General features: G+C 46.2%; 2 protein-coding genes across 4 annotated transcripts in view; both read left to right on the forward strand.

Moving 5' to 3' along the window:
- Positions 1 to 11397, forward strand: part of RHOA (ras homolog family member A) — a 55655-nt gene extending 44258 nt beyond the window's left edge. For all 3 annotated transcript variants that reach the window (XM_070575325.1, XM_070575328.1, XM_070575327.1), the window contains 4 exons: positions 1036 to 1193; positions 4756 to 4876; positions 9068 to 9198; positions 10130 to 11397. In XM_070575325.1, the coding sequence (XP_070431426.1) occupies positions 1038 to 1193; positions 4756 to 4876; positions 9068 to 9198; positions 10130 to 10303 (582 nt within the window). In that variant the 5' untranslated portion in view covers positions 1036 to 1037 and the 3' untranslated portion in view covers positions 10304 to 11397. The remainder of the gene's footprint in view (positions 1 to 1035; positions 1194 to 4755; positions 4877 to 9067; positions 9199 to 10129) is intronic.
- A 135-nt stretch (positions 11398 to 11532) lies between these two features.
- Positions 11533 to 13867, forward strand: GPX1 (glutathione peroxidase 1). The gene is made up of 2 exons (XM_008523974.2): positions 11533 to 13029; positions 13306 to 13867. Exons 1-2 carry the CDS (start codon positions 12784 to 12786, stop codon positions 13663 to 13665), a joined length of 606 nt encoding a protein of 201 aa, XP_008522196.2. The 5' UTR covers positions 11533 to 12783; the 3' UTR covers positions 13666 to 13867.
- Positions 13868 to 18049: the final 4182 nt, after the last annotated feature.

Here is an 18049-nt window from a genome sequence, read left to right on the forward strand (position 1 = left end):
ATTTATGTATATTTTAACACTTTTTTTAATTAAAAATGTTTCATGGTTTTAGCTCTTACATTTGGACCTTTAATCCATCTTAAGTTAAATTTTGTATATGATGTGAGGTAGGGTTCTAACTTTATGACAGTGCAGTGCTGTCATGATTACTATAGGTTTGTAGTAAATTTTGAAATCAGGAAGTCTGAGTCCTGCAACTTAGTTCTTTTTCAAGATTGTTTTGGCCATTTGGGGTCTATTGAATTTCCTTGTGAATTTTCTGACCAGCTTGTCAGTTTCTGCAGCGAAGCCACCTGGGATTTTGATAGGGATTGTGTTGAATCTGTAGATTAATTTGGAGGATATTGCCAGTTAACAACATTGTATTTCAATCCATAAACATGAATGTCTTTCCATTTGTTTAGATTTTTCTTTAATTTCTCTCAACAGTGTTTTGTAGTTTTCAAAGTATGTTTTGTACTTCTTTTGTTAAATTTATTCCTATTTTATTTTTTTAATGCTATTGTAAGTGAAATTGTTTTTTAATTTTATTTTCAATTTGTTGTTGCTAAGGTATAGAAATACAGTTTGATTTTTATATGTTCACCTTGTATCCTACAACTTTGCTGAACTTGTTAATTAGTTCATAGTTTTTTAGCGGATTCTTTAGGATTTTCCACCTATCTTCGAATTCCATCTGTGAATTAAGATAGTTTTAATTCTTCCTTTCTAATGTGAGTGTCTTTTATTTCATTTTCTTGCCTAATTGCCCTGGCTAGAACTTCCAGTATCATGTTGGATAGAAGCAGCACGAGTAGACATCCTTGTTTTGTTCCTGATCTTGAAGGAAAGTTTCTAGGGTTTTCACCATTAAGTATAATGTTAGTTATAGGTTTCTGGTATGACCTTTTGGTGCCAAGTGGAAAGATATACTAGCAATTTGTATTTGGGTTTGCTAATAGAGCCTTAGGCCGCATGATGAGAAAAGTTCATCATAGCCTGAATCTGTTATGGCTTCTTGTACATTCTAGATAACACCCTTGTCTTACCTTTCAGCAATGGCTGCCATCAGGAAGAAACTCGTGATTGTTGGTGATGGAGCCTGTGGCAAGACTTGCTTGCTCATCGTCTTTAGCAAGGACCAGTTCCCAGAGGTGTATGTACCCACGGTGTTTGAGAACTATGTGGCAGATATCGAAGTGGATGGGAAGCAGGTAAGTCCACTTTCCATAGCAACTGGTACTATTTTGCATGTTAAGCTATTCATAGAGCCTGTAGAGAATTGGGGGCCTTTTTGTCTCTTCAGTGTACACTAGAACAATAACAAAAATGTTAGAATAAGAAATCCATTTTCTTCATGCTTCCTGCCATCTTAGCCCAACTTTGTTCATTTTTAATTATCATCTAGACTTTGTCCACGTTCATATGTATTTCACATGAGGAAGCCTTAGCATATATGTTCTTTTCAACTTTATTTATATTCGAAATTTAGTTTGTTGCCAAATGGATAATGCTAAAATGAACCCCTTTGTATGGATGGACTTTTTTTATTCTTAGTATTTCAATAAGTGCTGAAGTATGAGATTATTAGGTCAAGAGGTCCTTATTGATTATGCTTCTCAAAGGGTTATACTGGTCTATACCACCAGTAGTGTGACATTTAAACAACATCCTCATATTTAATTTTTTAAAATGTGTTTTGACTTGAACCTAAACAGGCTGCCACAGTTGTTTCAATTGCCTGTCATTGGCACTGAGGACCATATTTTCGTGTGTCTGTCCTAAAGCCCACTGGCAAGACTGGGGTAAAGCTCTTCTGGAATTAGAGTACATGTTTTTTTATCTTCTGGTCCCTTTTATTGTCAAAATAGTATCTCACCCAGCTTCCTATACATCTTTTGAAGAGGAATGAGATTCCCGTTGCAGATGGGTCAGCCGAAAAGAAAAGCTAGAACAAGGGCTCTTCTCCAACAGACACAGTCCTCTTGGGCATTCAGTCACATGTCTCATGCTGCTAGCATCTAATTTATTGGCTTCCATAATTCCATCTTCTTTCTCCTTTCTCCTTTTCTTGCTTTTTCTACTATCCCTTTCTGTCCCAGTGTTACCTAGCCTCAGTTTGTGGCACCATGGATGGAAAACACATTAGGCCAGCTGCTTGGAATTGTAGCGTTCCTCATTATAGGGTGTCCTGATAGTTCTGTGACCATGAGTAAGCTTCCTAACCTTTGATCTGCGTTCATTTGTAAAGTGGTTAAAACTTTAAAGGTCACATCAGGGTTCTGTGAAGTAGCTGAAAGCATTTGGAAGCACCAAAGCGCTTTACAAATCGGGCTAAACAATAGCATACTGAAAACCCCCTTTTTACAGTTTGTAGTCCATTTGATCCGATTGTAATGTGGGCCACAATGATTGCTCTCATGTACCATTAGGAACCCCAAGGCACCGTTTTGGCCAAGAATGGATGAAAAAACAAAACAGTAAATTCCAGCCTAACAGAACTTTGTCTGGATCCTACCCTGCAGGTGGGCCAGTACAGAGTGTTGCCAGTTCAACTTCAGTCAGTTCTCTGCATGGATGCTTGGATAAAGGTGTTTCTGTGGGCCTGGTAAAAAGACTGTTTTTTTGGGCCGGCCCGGTGGTGCAGTGGTTAAGTTTGCATGTTTTACTTCAGCGGCCCATGGTTCCCTGGTTTGGATCCCGGGTGTGGACCTATGCACCACTTTGTCAAGCCATGCTGTGACAGGTGTTCCACATAAAATAGAGGAAGATGGGCATGGATGTTAGCTCAGGGCCAGTGTTCCTCAGCAAAAAGAGGAGGATTGGCAGCAGATGTTAGCCTAGGGCTAATCTTCCTCAAAAAAAAAAAAAAGTTAAAAAAAGAAGACGACTGGTTTTGTGTAGAGATAGGGCCCACTTGTGATAAACTGGGTGGAAATGTGCTGAGATCTTTGGGCCTGCTGTCACATAACGGCCCTCTTGTCTAACTTAGATTGCCGCACATACACGGAAAGACTCAGCAGCTTAAGGGAAGCAGGATCAGATTGATGTTTTCATAGCACATTTCTCAAAAGCCTGGTGATATATATTGCTGGTTTATCCTGCCATTCCCTCCAGAGAGAGCAGCTGTTGGTTACTCTGTGTCTGTGACCATCAGTTGGAAAAGTCTTTTCCACCTGTGGCAGTACATATGTTTTAGGGGCAGTAATGGCTTCTGGAAGCATCGTCTGTGCATGGAGGTCTTGGAACAACCAGGATCTTACCCATAAGAAATTTAGGGACCTTGTCTTAAAACCTTGAGTAATGGTCTCTGAGTATCTTTCTTGTGCTGCCAGCTTTGAACATGCCTGACCTTGGCAAGATAGGGGAGCCCCCTCACCCAGGGAGAGAAACCCTGAAATAAAGGTGCTTGATGTGGAATAGAGTATCATGGCCTAGCTGCCTATCTCAGAGCAACTTTGTAGCCCCAAGGTGGGAGGGGGCGCTGCCTGGGAATGTTCGTGAGTATGTACTAACAGAGCCTAGGGAACTGTCCAAGATTCTAGGTGATCATGGTCCTGGGAATAAGGCCTACCAAAAATGGAAAGGCCCATTCTGACATGATACAGGCCCAGTACCCTGGAATGGAACCATTTATCAGGAGATAATCAGGGTTGGATGTGTCTTACTGAACACTCATGAGGTGTGGAGGGGCCAGGGGAGTGGGATTTGGCAGAGAGTGAATGAGCTGTACCGTTTTGAGGTCAGAGCGGTTGTGAGGATTGGGCATCAATATGTCATAGATACACATACCAAGCTGATGGTGTGTGTGCATGACAGAAGTGCAGTGGGCCTTGTAGAGGTTGTAGGTGACGCATCCCGGGGCAGAGGTTGCAGGTGGAAGAGATAACTAGCCATCACCTTTAAGAAGGAATGATATTTAGAAACTCTGCAATATGGGTTGTGAAGGTGCTAGGAGAAGAAGGGTATTCCAAGTATTGGAGGGAGAGCTTCTTGGGCCGCAAAGGGTGTTAAAAAATCCACTCTGGTTGTAAGAAGAAGTGACAGAGTTGGCTGCAGGGCTGGATTGTGTGAAAGAGGACCTATGTCCAGAGCCCAGGCATCAGTTTGCCCTCCTACTACAGGAAGGTGAGTAGGTTCCCAGGTTTGAAAGGAATACCCTAATACCTATGTGATCTTTTCATTCAGCCATTCAGACATTTTTTGAGCAGTAAAGGCAGAGCTAGAGGCTTTTCCTATCAGCTCAGACCTTGCCTGACACCCAGTATGGTATCTTTTCTTACCCACCAACTTAAATACAGTCTTGTCTCCATGTTTCCACATTGGAGCAGAATGATGAGACCAAATAAGGAAATGGTTAAGGGAGATTGTATTAGGAAAAATCACTCGGTGTAGTTTTTCCCTGTCTTGTACACCTGGTGGAATGTTATTTACAGTTTGAGTTCCCCTCTTGTTCATCCTTCCTTTCCTATGTGGAATGTTATTTATAATTAAATACTTGTTATAAGCTATAAAGTTACTTTTGACTTGACATTTTGAATTATGCACTTTATTGAGTTCTAGTATCTGTTTATAAAATTTGCAATTTTGAGAAATTTCAACCTAAAACAATTGAAATACACCCTCCATCTTCAGGCTTGATTCTAATAATTGTGAAGTCTTGTGTTTTACTCTTTCAGACAGTCTGCCATTAGAAGGGACCGTGGTAAGCGTCACTTCTGAAAGTGAATAGTGGAATTAACCCTGGACTCTTGTGTTTATTTTTTTCTATTGCAGGTAGAGTTAGCTTTGTGGGACACAGCTGGGCAGGAAGATTATGATCGCTTGAGGCCTCTCTCCTACCCAGACACCGATGTTATACTGATGTGTTTCTCCATTGACAGCCCTGATAGTTTAGGTGAGTAGCCCTGCAGCCTGGTGTTTGTCACTGCCTGTGTGCCTGGCTGACCTGTGGTTTCTCAGGTCCTTTCTGGGCATCAGGTGGCTAAAAAGCAGACATAAGCTTCAGAGAAGGAGTCATCAGTGACCATAGTCCTAGAGCCTTGGGACTGTGGACCCTGGGCTCTGGGTCCCTTCTCAGCCTAGGTCTCCCATGGCTTCTGTGTCCACTTTGTAATGTAGGTGGATTCCAAATACAAAGCCATCTTTCAGACTAAGATTTGGGGAAGGCTTTTTTGGGTGCCCACACCTTTTTTCAATACTTCATATTGAGCGTGCTGCCTCCCAACATCTAGACTGGTGATTTATTGTTTCCTGGTAGTGTTATTAAAGCTCTATTTTAGCTCTTTTCTAAAGTGTCTTAGCTAATAGAGACTTGAACCTGACCATTCCACTACTTCAGTTGGTCACATGTTTCAGAAGCCACATTCCTTCAGAAAAAGACTGAATAATGCTGACCTCACACTGCATAACAAGGCAGCAAGGCCTGAAAGAGAACTTGCTTTCAGTTTGTGCTGAAGATGATGAAATGTCCCACTTGATTCTGCAGTGCTCTATCTTTACAGGGCAGCAGATGGGCCAAGGATATTGTCATCATTAACACAGACAACCTTTGAGGGCTTGCTGGTGGCATGGGCTTATATTGTGGAGTTAGGATTAGAGTGACCACTTTTTTTGTCATGTTTGTACTCACTTTAATGACAATACTGGGGATGCTCTGAGACTTTGAACACTTGCCCAAGGAACCAAGCTGAGATTAACCCCAGCTCCCTGCAGTGTCTCCCAGGACTGAGACAAGAGTGGGTATTCTCTGCCGTTAGTTTACTTCGGTCATTTTCTCAACAGTTGTGGTTTAGTTATGGTTTTCAAACTTATCTGGCTTCCTTTGTGGGGCTTTTGGAAGGCACTGGAGGTTGGGGCAGAGCTTTAGGCCACAGAGAAAAATGGAACCATGTAACACCCTCCTCTCTGACATATTATGGACTTTTCCTAAATCCTAGGGGAATGAGGAAGACTGTGTGTCCTTTGCCTCATCATCCAAGGTATAAATACCATAGGGACAGAAATGCCTTTAGAGCAAAAAGTTATTGTTCTTCAGTCTCACTTTTTTCTTTTAAGAACAGGTCTCCTAGTCTTGAAAGGAGGTCTTTAGCTTTTGACCTCTGTCTGTTTACTAGCCAAGAATTATTTCTTGCTGGCCTCTTCCCCAGAGGGCAGACCCTAGGGAAGGAGAGCAGAGGTAGACAATAAACAGGCAAGAGAGAGTGATCTCTGTCTCTGAAGTAGAAACACATCCAGGGATAGGGTCTAATGTTGGAGGATGCTGTGCCTTCACTGGAGGTCATTGCAGGAGTGTGATAGGTAGCTGGGTCCCCTTTGCTGAGCTGACTGAGCTAGCTTGGTTTTACTAAGGGCCTTTTAAAAGTTTTGTTATCTTGGCTAGGGAGTGGGGGAGAATCCCACCAGTAGTTTGCCCCAGTAAAATGTGTCATGGGAACTCAAAAGCATCTATCAAGAAACTGAGAGGCCGGCCGTGTGGCCGAGTCGTTAAGTTCGGGCGCACTGCTTCAGAGGCCCAGGGTTTCGCCGGTTCGAATCCTGGGCATGGACATGGCACCGCTTGTCAGGCCATACTGAGGAGGCGTCCACATGCCACAACTAGAAGGACCCACAACTAAAAATGCACAACTATGTACCGGGCGGCTTTGCGGAGAAAAAGGAAAAATAAAATCTTAAAAAAAAAAAAGAAAATGAAAAGCTAGTTGTCAACCTAATGGTGGACTTTGTTTTTACCTGGTTGGATGTTAGACCATGGCCCGGAGTCTAGGTGTAGGATAACAAGTTTAATCAGGAATCAGAATGTTGGTGTGCAAGTTTCAGTCCTGCTGCCAGCCAACCCTGTGATGATAGTTTACTTTTTGGAGCCTCTGCTGTCTCACTGGCAGTTGGTCTAGAGTCTAGTTCTAGTTGAGATCTGGGGTCCACAAACTTCTGTAAAAGGCCAAATAGTAAATATTTTAGGCTATGTTGGCCATGTGTTCTCTGTTGCAACCGCTGAATTTTGCCAGAGCTACTCACTCTACTGTTGTAGCACAAAAGCAGCCATAGAAAATATATAAATGAATGAACTTGGATGTATTCCAGTAAAACTTTATTTGCAAAAATAGACTTAGCAAAAAAATTAGACAGGCAAGATTTTATTTGCTGACCCCTGATCTAGATGATGAGGATTCCTTTTCTCTAGCTTTCTGGAATTCTCAAAGGCCCCCAAAAAACCCCACTGTAAATCCGTATACAGTCATGTGCCCTGATATCAGATTACTTCTGGGATGGAACAGATTATAGGTGATTGCCATCACCAAATTAAAAACTAAAAAATTAAGTTCTAAAATTATTCGTGAAAAGTGAAGATAAGACAGAAGCAATTCATTTTTATTTATAATGTGTCCTGAATTCCAGAGGATGGGGGGGCAGCTCTTGGAGTAATCATTTCATATATTCAGCAGATAATTATTGAGCACCTACTTAAGGAACTTCTAGGTGAAGGGGGACAGAAGAGGAAAGACAAAAGTAAAACAAAACAAAAAAAACCCCAGTAAATCCAATAGCAAGATATGATACAAATAACATTTGTAGAAGTGAGTATGGAAATAGGCCATGGGTATGCTGTTTTAGAGCATGACCATAAGATGGTCAAGAACCTCACTAAAAAGGTGACTTCTGAGCAGAGACCTGAGGGAGGCCAATACAGATATCTAGCAAAAGAGCTTTCCAGGCAGGAGGATTAGCAGGTGCAAAGTTACTGAGGCAGGAAGAGGAAGGAAGGAATCCAATGTAGCTGTAGCAGAGGGGCTGGGAGTGAGGGTTGCAGAGCCATGTGGTTAATGGTGTGGACTTCTTTTATCATGAGTGAGATGGGAGCTCTTGGGAGGTTTGAATAAGAGAGCAGTGTGATCTCACTCACCTTTTAAAGTGATCACTATTGCAGCTGAACTGAAAACTAACCATGGGGTGCAGAGGAGAGAGCAGGGTTCAGCACTGAAGCTATTGGGCTTCACCATTAACTGTGCTGGCCCTTTTCTCTTTATTGCTCTGAAGACTGGGGTGCTGCACTTCTTGGGAACCTCTTTGTTCCAGAATAAGGCTTTGAGTTTCAAGTTATCACATTATTGATAGAATCAACTCTAGCTGCTGTAGCAAAGGAAGAAAGAAGCAGTCAAGTGTCCATCTTGTGTGGTGAAGAGTGCAGCATTGAATTATATGAGAGTTTCCTGACCTCACTCTTGTAGCATCTCTACCTGATGTGGTCCTTCTCCCAGAAGACAGAGCATCTTTCCATAGTCTAAGTAACTCCTGCCTTTTGTTAATTTGTCTTGCCATCAGAGTGAACAGTTTACTTCTAAAATACAATCTCAAATTACAGTCAGTACCATTTAAATGATGTTGTACTAAGTACTTTGTATGCATTGACTCAAAATAACCCTATGTAAAGTAGGTATTACTGTTATACCCATTTTATAAAATCATCCCTGATAATGAGATGCTCAAAAGGTGTAGGAGGTTGAACCTGGGCCGCACGTCTGCCACAATGTAAATACAACCTTTCTAAATTAGTACAGTATTGGCAAGAAGCTACAGCTGGTTATCACGTATTTTCAAAAGTCACTTGAGCCATTTGAAATACCAGTAACTCACAGGGTGGGGGTCATGCTCAGGGTCTATGAGCAAGGTGTAGAGACAACATATGGACCCTGGGCCAGCCCTGTATGAGGACTCCTTCTGTAAGCTGTGGTCAGAATCATCTGCCAGCAGTGACAGGGATGGCCCATGGGGTGCCTCCTTCCACGGGATAGGTGGCACCACCGCAGAGCCACCCTATGTTCTGGATCCTTTGCTCCTCTAGAGCCTTTGCCTGCCCACCTCCAGAAGAGCTGAGCTCCTTGGTGGGACTGAGAAAAGTTGGTGATTCTGTGCTTAAGGAAAGGGGGTTAGATTTTGCCTTTTTCTGTAGTTTCGAAACTAGTAAAATTCCATTAAATGTCCAGCATACTTCTGAAGTAGTTTCTTTGCAATTTAACTAAGGCTCTTGGAGATTCTTCAAGCTAGAATTGTTTGTATCCCCAAATTATGTGCATTTTGCTTCTTTCAGAAAACATCCCAGAAAAATGGACTCCTGAAGTCAAGCATTTCTGTCCCAACGTGCCCATCATCCTGGTTGGAAACAAGAAGGATCTTCGGAATGATGAGCACACAAGGCGGGAGCTAGCCAAGATGAAGCAGGCATGGTCTTGGGGGCGGGGCTCTGCTTTCCTCTAGCATTCTTGAACTTGGGTCCAAGGTTGGAGGTTCAGGGAGCCCAGCAGAAATCCTCATAGGCCAGGCTATTTCAGAGAGAGTCCCAGAACCCTCTTTCTGTCCATCCAGCCCTGATTCACTGGCACCTGCACAGAGGATCCCTAAGACTCCCTACTATGAGGCAGAAGCTCTCCTATGAGGTATTGCTATATCCCCAAGGATTGCCTGCCTAAGAAGGGACCTTCACAGCAGTAGTCAAGGCTCCAGATGTAGGAACTTTAACAAGCTCTTGATTTCCCCCTCCACTTACTACCTTGGTATATATGAGGCCAAAGATGAATTGGTGGCAGCTGAAGGATTGGGAAATCCTGAGGGCAAGGGGTCCAGAGAGAGAGCCTTGATGGCTTTATAAAAGTGATGATGGAGGTGGCATCTTGGCTTCTGAGAAGCCAGGTGACCCAATGGCAGGACTTCCCCATTGCAGGAGTGCCTTGAGGTCTTCAGTCCATGTTCTCCCAGTAAAGTTTCTCTGTCTGAATGTTAAGGTCAGGATCTATTTCCTTCCATGAGCATTAAGTCCTCTGTGAAGCTAACTATAAGAAGACCCAAGGGCTTACCCTGTATCGACAGTTTGAGTAATTTTGCCCTTAATTCCCTCCTTAACCCTCCAGGGGCTTAACCTTCCAGAGGTTCTGGCCTCAACCTTCTTTCTCTTTATCTCCCAGAGAAGAGCTCATTTGATAGGGACTTTATATTGGGGGTTGGGGGGTTACTGCATATGAGTTTGATAAGACAACTCAAATCTGGGAGTTTGGCAGCTTTGAAAAGAAGTCTTTTAGCTGAATTTGAGAGAACTCGACACCTATTTACGGTTTGTAACACTGTTAACTGAAAGCACTCTTTTTCTCTTTGCTAGGAGCCGGTAAAACCAGAAGAAGGCAGAGATATGGCAAACAGGATTGGTGCTTTTGGGTACATGGAGTGTTCAGCAAAGACCAAAGATGGAGTGAGGGAGGTTTTTGAAATGGCCACGAGAGCTGCTCTCCAAGCCAGACGTGGGAAGAAAAAATCTGGGTGCCTTGTCTTGTGAAACCCTGCTGCGAGCACAGCCCTCATGCGGTTACTTTTGAAGTGCTGTTTATTAATCTTAGTGTATGATTACTGGCCTTTTCCATTTATCTATAATTTACCTAAGATTACAAATCAGAAGTCATCTTGCTACGAGTATTTAGAAGCCAACCATGATTATTAATGATGTCCAACCCACCTGACCCTCTGGGGTCCTTCTGACACCGCTCTAACAGCCCTCCTCTGCATCCCACCTGACACACCAGGCGCTAATTCAAGGAATTTCTTAACTTTTTGCTTCTTTCTAGAAAGAGAAACAGTTGGTAACTTTTGTGAATTAGGCTGTAACTACTTTATAACTAACATGTCCTGACTGTCATCTGTCAGCTGCAAGGTACTCTGGTGAGTCACCACTTCAGAGCTTTACTCCTTAACAGATTTCATCGCATAGCTCTGGAGTGGGCATCCAGTTTTTTGAAAATGTACTCAGCCAGAAAGGCCCAAGTCCGTGAGCAGCTATGGCAAAGTTACAGTTCTGTGGTTTCATGTTAGTTACCTTATAGTTACTGTGTAATTAGTGCCACTTAATGTATGTTACCAAAAATAAATATATCTACCCCAGATTAGATGTAGTATTTTTTGTATAATTGGATTTCCTAATACTATTTGTCATCCCTGCAGAAAGTGTATTGGTTTTTTAAAAAAGGAAGTGTATTTGAAAATAAAGTCAGATGGAAAATTCATTTTTAAAATTCCCGTTCTGTCAGTTTCTCTGATAAAAGACGGCCATATCACCCATTTTCGGCCCCTCATATTCCCAGTTCCCCCCTCCCCAGAGCTGGGCTAAGTAAATAGGAATTTGGTTTCATGCCTCAGGCACTTAGACACTTCAGAAGGTGGCATAACCTGCCTCACCTGGACTGCAGGGTCTGGCTCTAGTTCACAGTGCTCTTTCTCCTTACTGTATCCAGGTTCCCCTCCCCCCCACCGCCCCAGAGGAGCCACCAGTTCTCTTGGTTGGCCCTCAGTTTCTCTCTTCTCTCCAGCTGACTAAAACTTTTTTTCTGTACCAGTTAATTTTTCCAACTACTAATAGAATAAAGGCAGTTTTCTAAACTTCCTGTATGCTGGTGTTTGTGTTGCTCTCTCCAGGGCTGGGAGTGGGAGGATGGACTCAGGCTAGCGCACCTTGGAAGGTTCCTTCAGGGTGCAGAATAATCTTGTCATCCCCCCACCCCACTCCCACCACCCCCAGTAACCTGGCTCTTGCTAAGAATGTGGAAATGAGGGCCTGCCCGGTGGCGCAGCAGTTAAGTTCGCACATTCCACTTCAGTGGCCCGGGGTTCACCGGTTGGGATCCCAGGTGTGAACATGGCACCGCTTGGCAAGCTATGCTGTGGCAGGCATCCCACATATAAAGTAGAGGAAGATGGGCACAGATGTTAGCTCAGGGCCAGTCTTCTTCAGCAAAAAGAGGAGGATTGGTGGCAGATGTTAGCTCAGGGCTAATCTTCAAAAAAAAAAAGTGGAAACGATTATCTTGTGTCACATCCAAGTACATGAGGGGCGCTCCAAGCATTCTTCTGGGCTAATCTCGGGAGTGTGATGTTTTCCTCTTACTCCCTGTCCATTTTCAGTGTCTTTTACTTCTAGGCCTGAGCTCCAGATGAAGTTGGCTGGTACAGAGGATGGCCTGAAATCAGCTGGGTCCACTGGGCCCTCCATGCTGTTGGGCTCCACGCCAGGAAGCTGGGGCAGGGCCTGAGGGTCTCCTGGAGAAAACCTGTGTAAGGGCAGTGCCGCACTGCGGGTGTAAAAGGAGGAAAGAGACCAGAGACCTGGCGGTTAACAGATCCCAGGCAGCCCCAGAATGCAGGGAAATGACTTAAAAAGAGCTGGTTTTTGGAGCCCTGAGCCCTGGCTGCACCAGCATTGCCCACCTTCTTCCAACTTAACCTTCCTAGATCCACGGTGCCTCATCGCACGGAGAACTTGCCTTGGCAGCCGCTGCCAAGTGCACCATCACCACAAGTCACAACTCAGTGCACCTGGCAACAATAGGAAACATACTGCAAGAGCAGTAACATGGCATGGGGCAGGAGGGCCACCAGCAGCGCCTGCTGCTATGGCGGGCCAGTCTCCTGGGGCCACGCCCCAACATTTAACTGAAGAACCTTTAAGAAGCCAGAGTCTTCTTGGGCTCGAGCTTGGGTGGGGTAACCAAGGCGGCTGTCGCAGGGCCGACGCTGCTCTGCCTGGGCCGGATTAGACGTGCCCCTGGCTCCGCAAGGTCTGGGCGGTGCCCGCATCCGGCCAGGCCGCACCCTCCCGCCTGGCAGGTCACCCGCGGAGGGTGGGCGGAGGCCGGATGAGGCGGGACCGAGGGAAGGAGCAACCGGAAAAGTGCCTTACCACGTGACCCTATCGCCCGCCTGTTGAAAGGAGGTGCCGCCGAGGTCCTCTACTCTACTAGTCCGAAGTTCGTCTTTCTTTCTCAAGCCATGTGCGCTGCTCAGCTTGCGGCTGCCGCCCGGCGCTCGGTGTACGCCTTCTCTGCGCGCCCGCTGGCCGGCGGGGAGCCCTTGAGCCTGGGCTCCCTGCGTGGCAAGGTGCTGCTCATTGAGAATGTAGCGTCGCTCTGAGGCACAACGGTCCGGGACTACACCCAGATGAACGAGCTGCAGCGGCGCCTTGGGCCCCGCGGCCTGGTCGTGCTCGGCTTCCCGTGCAACCAGTTCGGGCATCAGGTGCGCAGGGAGGGGTGGAGCGGGGGTGGGCATGCACCCGGGATTAGGAGCGCCCGCGGGGCGTCCCCCGGGCCTAGCAGCTGCATGTCCTGGGCGCAAAGAGGCGGGGTAGCGGCCCACTTCCCTCCGGTGCTCGTCACGGCTGGGATTCAGGTCGGCCCTCGGGTTGTGCAGGAAGAGCAACAGCCCGGAGACTCATCGAAAAACTCCTTGTTTGCGGTTAGAAGTTTTCCCTTCCTCGCGGCCCCGGGTCCCAGCTCCTCTTCCCTCCCGCAGGAGAACGCCAAGAACGAAGAGATCCTGAATTCCCTCAAGTACGTCCGACCTGGCGGCGGGTTCGAGCCCAACTTCACACTCTTTGAGAAGTGCGAGGTGAATGGTGCGCAGGCGCACCCGCTCTTCGCCTTCCTGCGGGAGGCTCTGCCTGCCCCCAGTGACGACGCCACTGCGCTCATGACCGACCCTAAGTTCATCACCTGGTCTCCAGTGTGCCGCAACGATGTCGCCTGGAACTTCGAGAAGTTTCTGGTGGGCCCGGACGGTGTGCCTGTGCGCAGGTACAGCCGCCGCTTTCCAACCATCGATATTGAGCCCGACATCGAAGCCCTGCTGACCCAGGGGCCCAGCTGTGCCTAGGGCGCCCCCTCTACCCCTCTGCTTGGCAGTCACAGTGCTTTTCTCTGGGGATTTCATCCATGATGGCGTTTCCTCTAAACATGCATGAGGAACGCCTGATGTTAAGGAGAATCCCCCGAGATGGGCTCTGGTCCTGTCTATCGCATCCTCATCTCTCCCAGACCACGGCTTCTCACTAATAAAGTGCCAGGAGTCAGCAGAACTGGGTGTGTGTCCTGTGTTAGTGTAAGCTGGAGAAGCTTCTCTACTAACCTTATTGTCAGGTCTGGGAGCTTAAGCCCCCATTCCTTGACCCTTATGCTAGCCAAGCCAGAACTTCCTATCCTTGTGTCTGCAGTGTATGGAATTCACTCTTTCCTATGTGGAAAGCCTGGCTCCTGTCTCTCTGCCAGGACATGCAGTTGGGCCATCCCAAAGCCCTGTTACAAAAGAAAGTCCTTATTCTAAAAAGAGGAAGACAAATCAGGGGCTGACTGCCTAACCCCAGGAGCAGGCCTCTCCTTTCTGAGTATTTGCTATGCATGAAATGACCTTCACAAAAAATAACACCACAAGCTCCCTCTCACACTCAGAGTCTAGAGTCTGCGGCCTCTCCAAGTGTTAGCCCATACAAGCCCATTTTACATAGTTGGAAGCTCAAGCAATATTACAAATTCTTTTCCCATTACTTTGTTAGATCTTTGCATATTCCTACCCAGCACTTATATCTCCTCCAATGCTGTCCTCACTGGTTGCTGCCACTCATGTATTCAGGGTGAGAAGAGTATACAACTGGCCCTTCTGACCATGCCCTGAACCATACTTAGCAGTTGCACGATCAGGCTCAGGGTAGGGGCATATCTTGGCGGCCAGCTGCTGCTTTTCAGGCGTGACTCAGGTGCAACCTCTCTATCTGTTGGCCCTGCTGTCAATTATCTTTCCAGACAGAACTGGAGCCTTCCTATCACAGTACAAGGGACTCTGCAGGGCTTGGATGCAGCTTCTGCTTAGACAGACAAGGACCCAGATACATGTTGGCAGTGTCATCCAGTCCAGAATGTGGGCCAGAGCTTCTGGGGTTTTAACATTCATGCTCAAATCGGTGGCTCAAGTCCCTTCTGTGTCTTAACCAACTCTCAAGAACTTTTCCCCCAGCCCTAAGCAGGAATCATTGCTGCCTCCGCCCTCCCATTCTGTCTGCCTTTACGTCATTAAGGGATGAAGGGCCCTCGGAACCCGTTTTGGCTCCCTCTCCATCATCAGAACTTATGCACAGGCCCACCTCCCTCTGGCTACAAGTCCTTTCCACCTCAGTGCTTTAGTCCCTTCTGAGGTGATCAAGGCAGAGCTGTCTTTCCCCTTTGGACCCCACCAGACTCCACCCTACCTGTGCTCTGAGAACTTTTTTTTCCTTCTCCCCAAAGCTCCCCAGTACGTAGTTGTATATTCTAGTTGTAGGTCCTTCTGGCTCTGCCACGTGGGACGCCGCCTCAGCATGGCTTGATGAGTGGTGCTAGGTCCATGCCCAGGATCTGAACCTGTGAAACCCTGGGCTGCCGAAGCAGAATGCCCAAACTTAACCACTCGGCCATGGGTCTGGCCCAGAACTCAAGAGTCTTGATTGCATCTCGTCGGCTTCCCCAGAGGGTAAGAGTCTAGGAGGTGGACTGCAGCTGTCCATCTCCTCAGGGCCCACAGAGCCTGGCATATGACATATATCAGCAAATGTTTGTCAATTAATATAAAGAGAAAAATTTTCCATTCAAACAGGGCCAGGGCTTTTTGACGATCATTTGTAGACTCCAAATCTGACTCCTGGGATGGAGAATAGCAACCTATACATCTGGGTATATCTGGGTATACCCCAGGCCATCTGTGACCTCCTAAAATCCCACATCTCTTCCCTAAAAGCCCCTTGCTCCCTTACTGTAGTGGTCATCATTCAGTCCTGTGCCATGTGCTCTGCTGGGTGACAGGGATACAGTCCTCAGGAAGGCAGAAAGAATATATAATTACTAAAAGCATGTTTAGTTCTGTGAGGTAGTACAGGGTACCTTGATAATAAATAAGAGGGCCTGGCCCAGTAGGGAGGATCCTGCTTGCCTCCTGGAGGTAGTGACTGAAGCTGAAGAGGAGTCAAGAAGCAGTTACCCAAGGAACAAGCTGATGGAGGGTGGACAGACAGAGGTTACAGTGTTCCAGGGCCTGAGGTGGGAAGGTGGCATCATTGACAGTTGGACAACACAAGTGGGAGCAGGTTTGGGGAGAAGGGGATGTGTTCAGGTTCAGATATGGTACATCCAGATGAAGATATCTGGAGCAGGTGGTTACAAGAAGCTCAGAAAAGGAGTGTGGGTTGGAGACAAAGGTCTAGCCAAGGCGGGAGTAAGTAGCCATTGGAGAGAATAAGGTCACCTGGGAAGAGTGGCAGGAAAAAGATCAGGGGACCTAGGCCTGAAGCCTGTGGATTCACAATCCTACTGGGTCAGATGGCAGAGAGGCACAGCTGAAAGGAACAACGATGGAGTCAAGGAGCTGAGGGAAGGGACATTCATACAGAATGGTTAGATGGGACAAGTGCTTGTGGATTGAATATTCCTCAGCAAGTGCGGTTTCAGGGGGACAGCTGGAGCTGAAGCCAGATAGCCAAGTGCCAGAGATGTAGTAGGTCCTGTTCTAGGAGCTAAACATATAGTGCCCAGGAATCACCTGGGTGCTTGTTCAAACCTATGTTCCACGGCCTACCTCTAGAGATGCTCATTTGGAAAGTCTGGTGACTTAGAGTTCTACTCAGTGACCTACAGTTGAACCCATGAGGAGAGACTTCCTGCTTCAACTCCTCTTTCCTATTAAGGGTCAGTGTGCCCCAGGACACACTTTGGTTAGGCTCCAGGATAAGAACCCAAGGCTTTCCAAACTGACTCCAACTTTGTCCCCTCAGGCTGCCTAATGACTCACCCCTCCTCACCCACTCTTTTTTCCTCTCAGTTTATGCCTCTGGCTGCCAGGGAAGGGAACTTCTGAGTTCGCAATGTGGCTGATTCTGGCTGGCGAATATTCCTTCTCAGACTTCAAGCTGCCTGCTTCCCTTAACTGAAAGTCTTTTCCAACTCTCTCTTCTTCAGGAAGACTCAGAATAAAGCCAGTTAACAAATTATCTTCCTCCCCAAGAAACTGGGCATCTTCCCCCAAAACATACAAACACACACACAAACACAACGCTCCCACACATACACATTCTTTATCACTCAACCATGTAACTGCTATTGGCTCTGACCTACACGCACCCCACCACACCCCATTGTGTATCAGCAGCTCAAATGAACAAGTAAAAGCAAAAGAATCCCAGTGAGCCTGCCTGAGGCCCTAGCCTTTGGAAGAAGTGGCTGCAGGACATTGCTTGATCTGGGAGCAGGCAGCAGTATTTAGGCCACAGGCCTTCTGTGAAAGGGATGGGCCCTGCTGTTAGTCAACTAGGTCCAGAAGCTTCCATTTTAGTACTTCCAGAAATGATGTTTTTTTCCTTTTGTTTTTTTCAAACATTAAATCTGATAAAATTATGTATACCTATATCAAATCACTATGATGTACACTTCAAATATTTTACAATTTTATTTGTCAATTACACCTCAGTGAAGCTGAAAAAAAATCTGATAAAATTTGGTCAGGCACTTCTTATGCAATTAGCCCTTTATCAGATGACTTCCCTATTCTGTCTCTATGTAGGTCCACAAACAACATTTAAAGCAACTTTATTTTCAGAGCAGCATTCCTGGACTGATGAGCCAAATAAATCTTGCAAGTTTTAACTTTTGTGTAATACTGAATAAAAAATACTAGCTAAAGATTTCCCCAAGAGAACACAGCATGGATTCGTAAAGAATGGGCAGGGATCCCTGTCAGAGTACCCTGAATTTGGCAGGTTTTTGATGTTACAATCACCAAAGAGACTGGAAGAGCATGCTTTCACACAAGGAGGTGTGCATATCTGGGCTGGCACTAAGATAAAGCCCAGCTCCAGCTGGTTAACAAGTTACTAGACATGTGCCTCGCATCAGGTACTGCTGGATTGGGAGCTACAAGCACAGATAAGAGAGGTTCTTGCCCAAGGAGTGAGGTCTCATGGGCCCTGGCCCTAGGGGTAACAGAAGCAAACTCTGAGCCCTGACGTGCTTCAGCTTTGACCTCCCCAAGAACTCAACTCCAGATTTGTCATGTGAGAAAACAAAAATCACCATCTAGGTAGGACACTTGCTGGTGGGTATTCTGTTAGTTGCATCGAGAAGCATTGAGATTGACATGACATGACGGTGGTGTGCTGGGCAGGGGCCCAGCAGCCTTTCCATCATTCATTCTGCAGACAGAAGCTCCACCCCCATCACCCCACCCAGGTCTACTGTAAGCG

This window comes from Equus przewalskii, chromosome 15, assembly GCF_037783145.1.
Source record: "Equus przewalskii isolate Varuska chromosome 15, EquPr2, whole genome shotgun sequence".
Classification (NCBI taxonomy): Eukaryota; Metazoa; Chordata; class Mammalia; order Perissodactyla; family Equidae; genus Equus; species Equus przewalskii.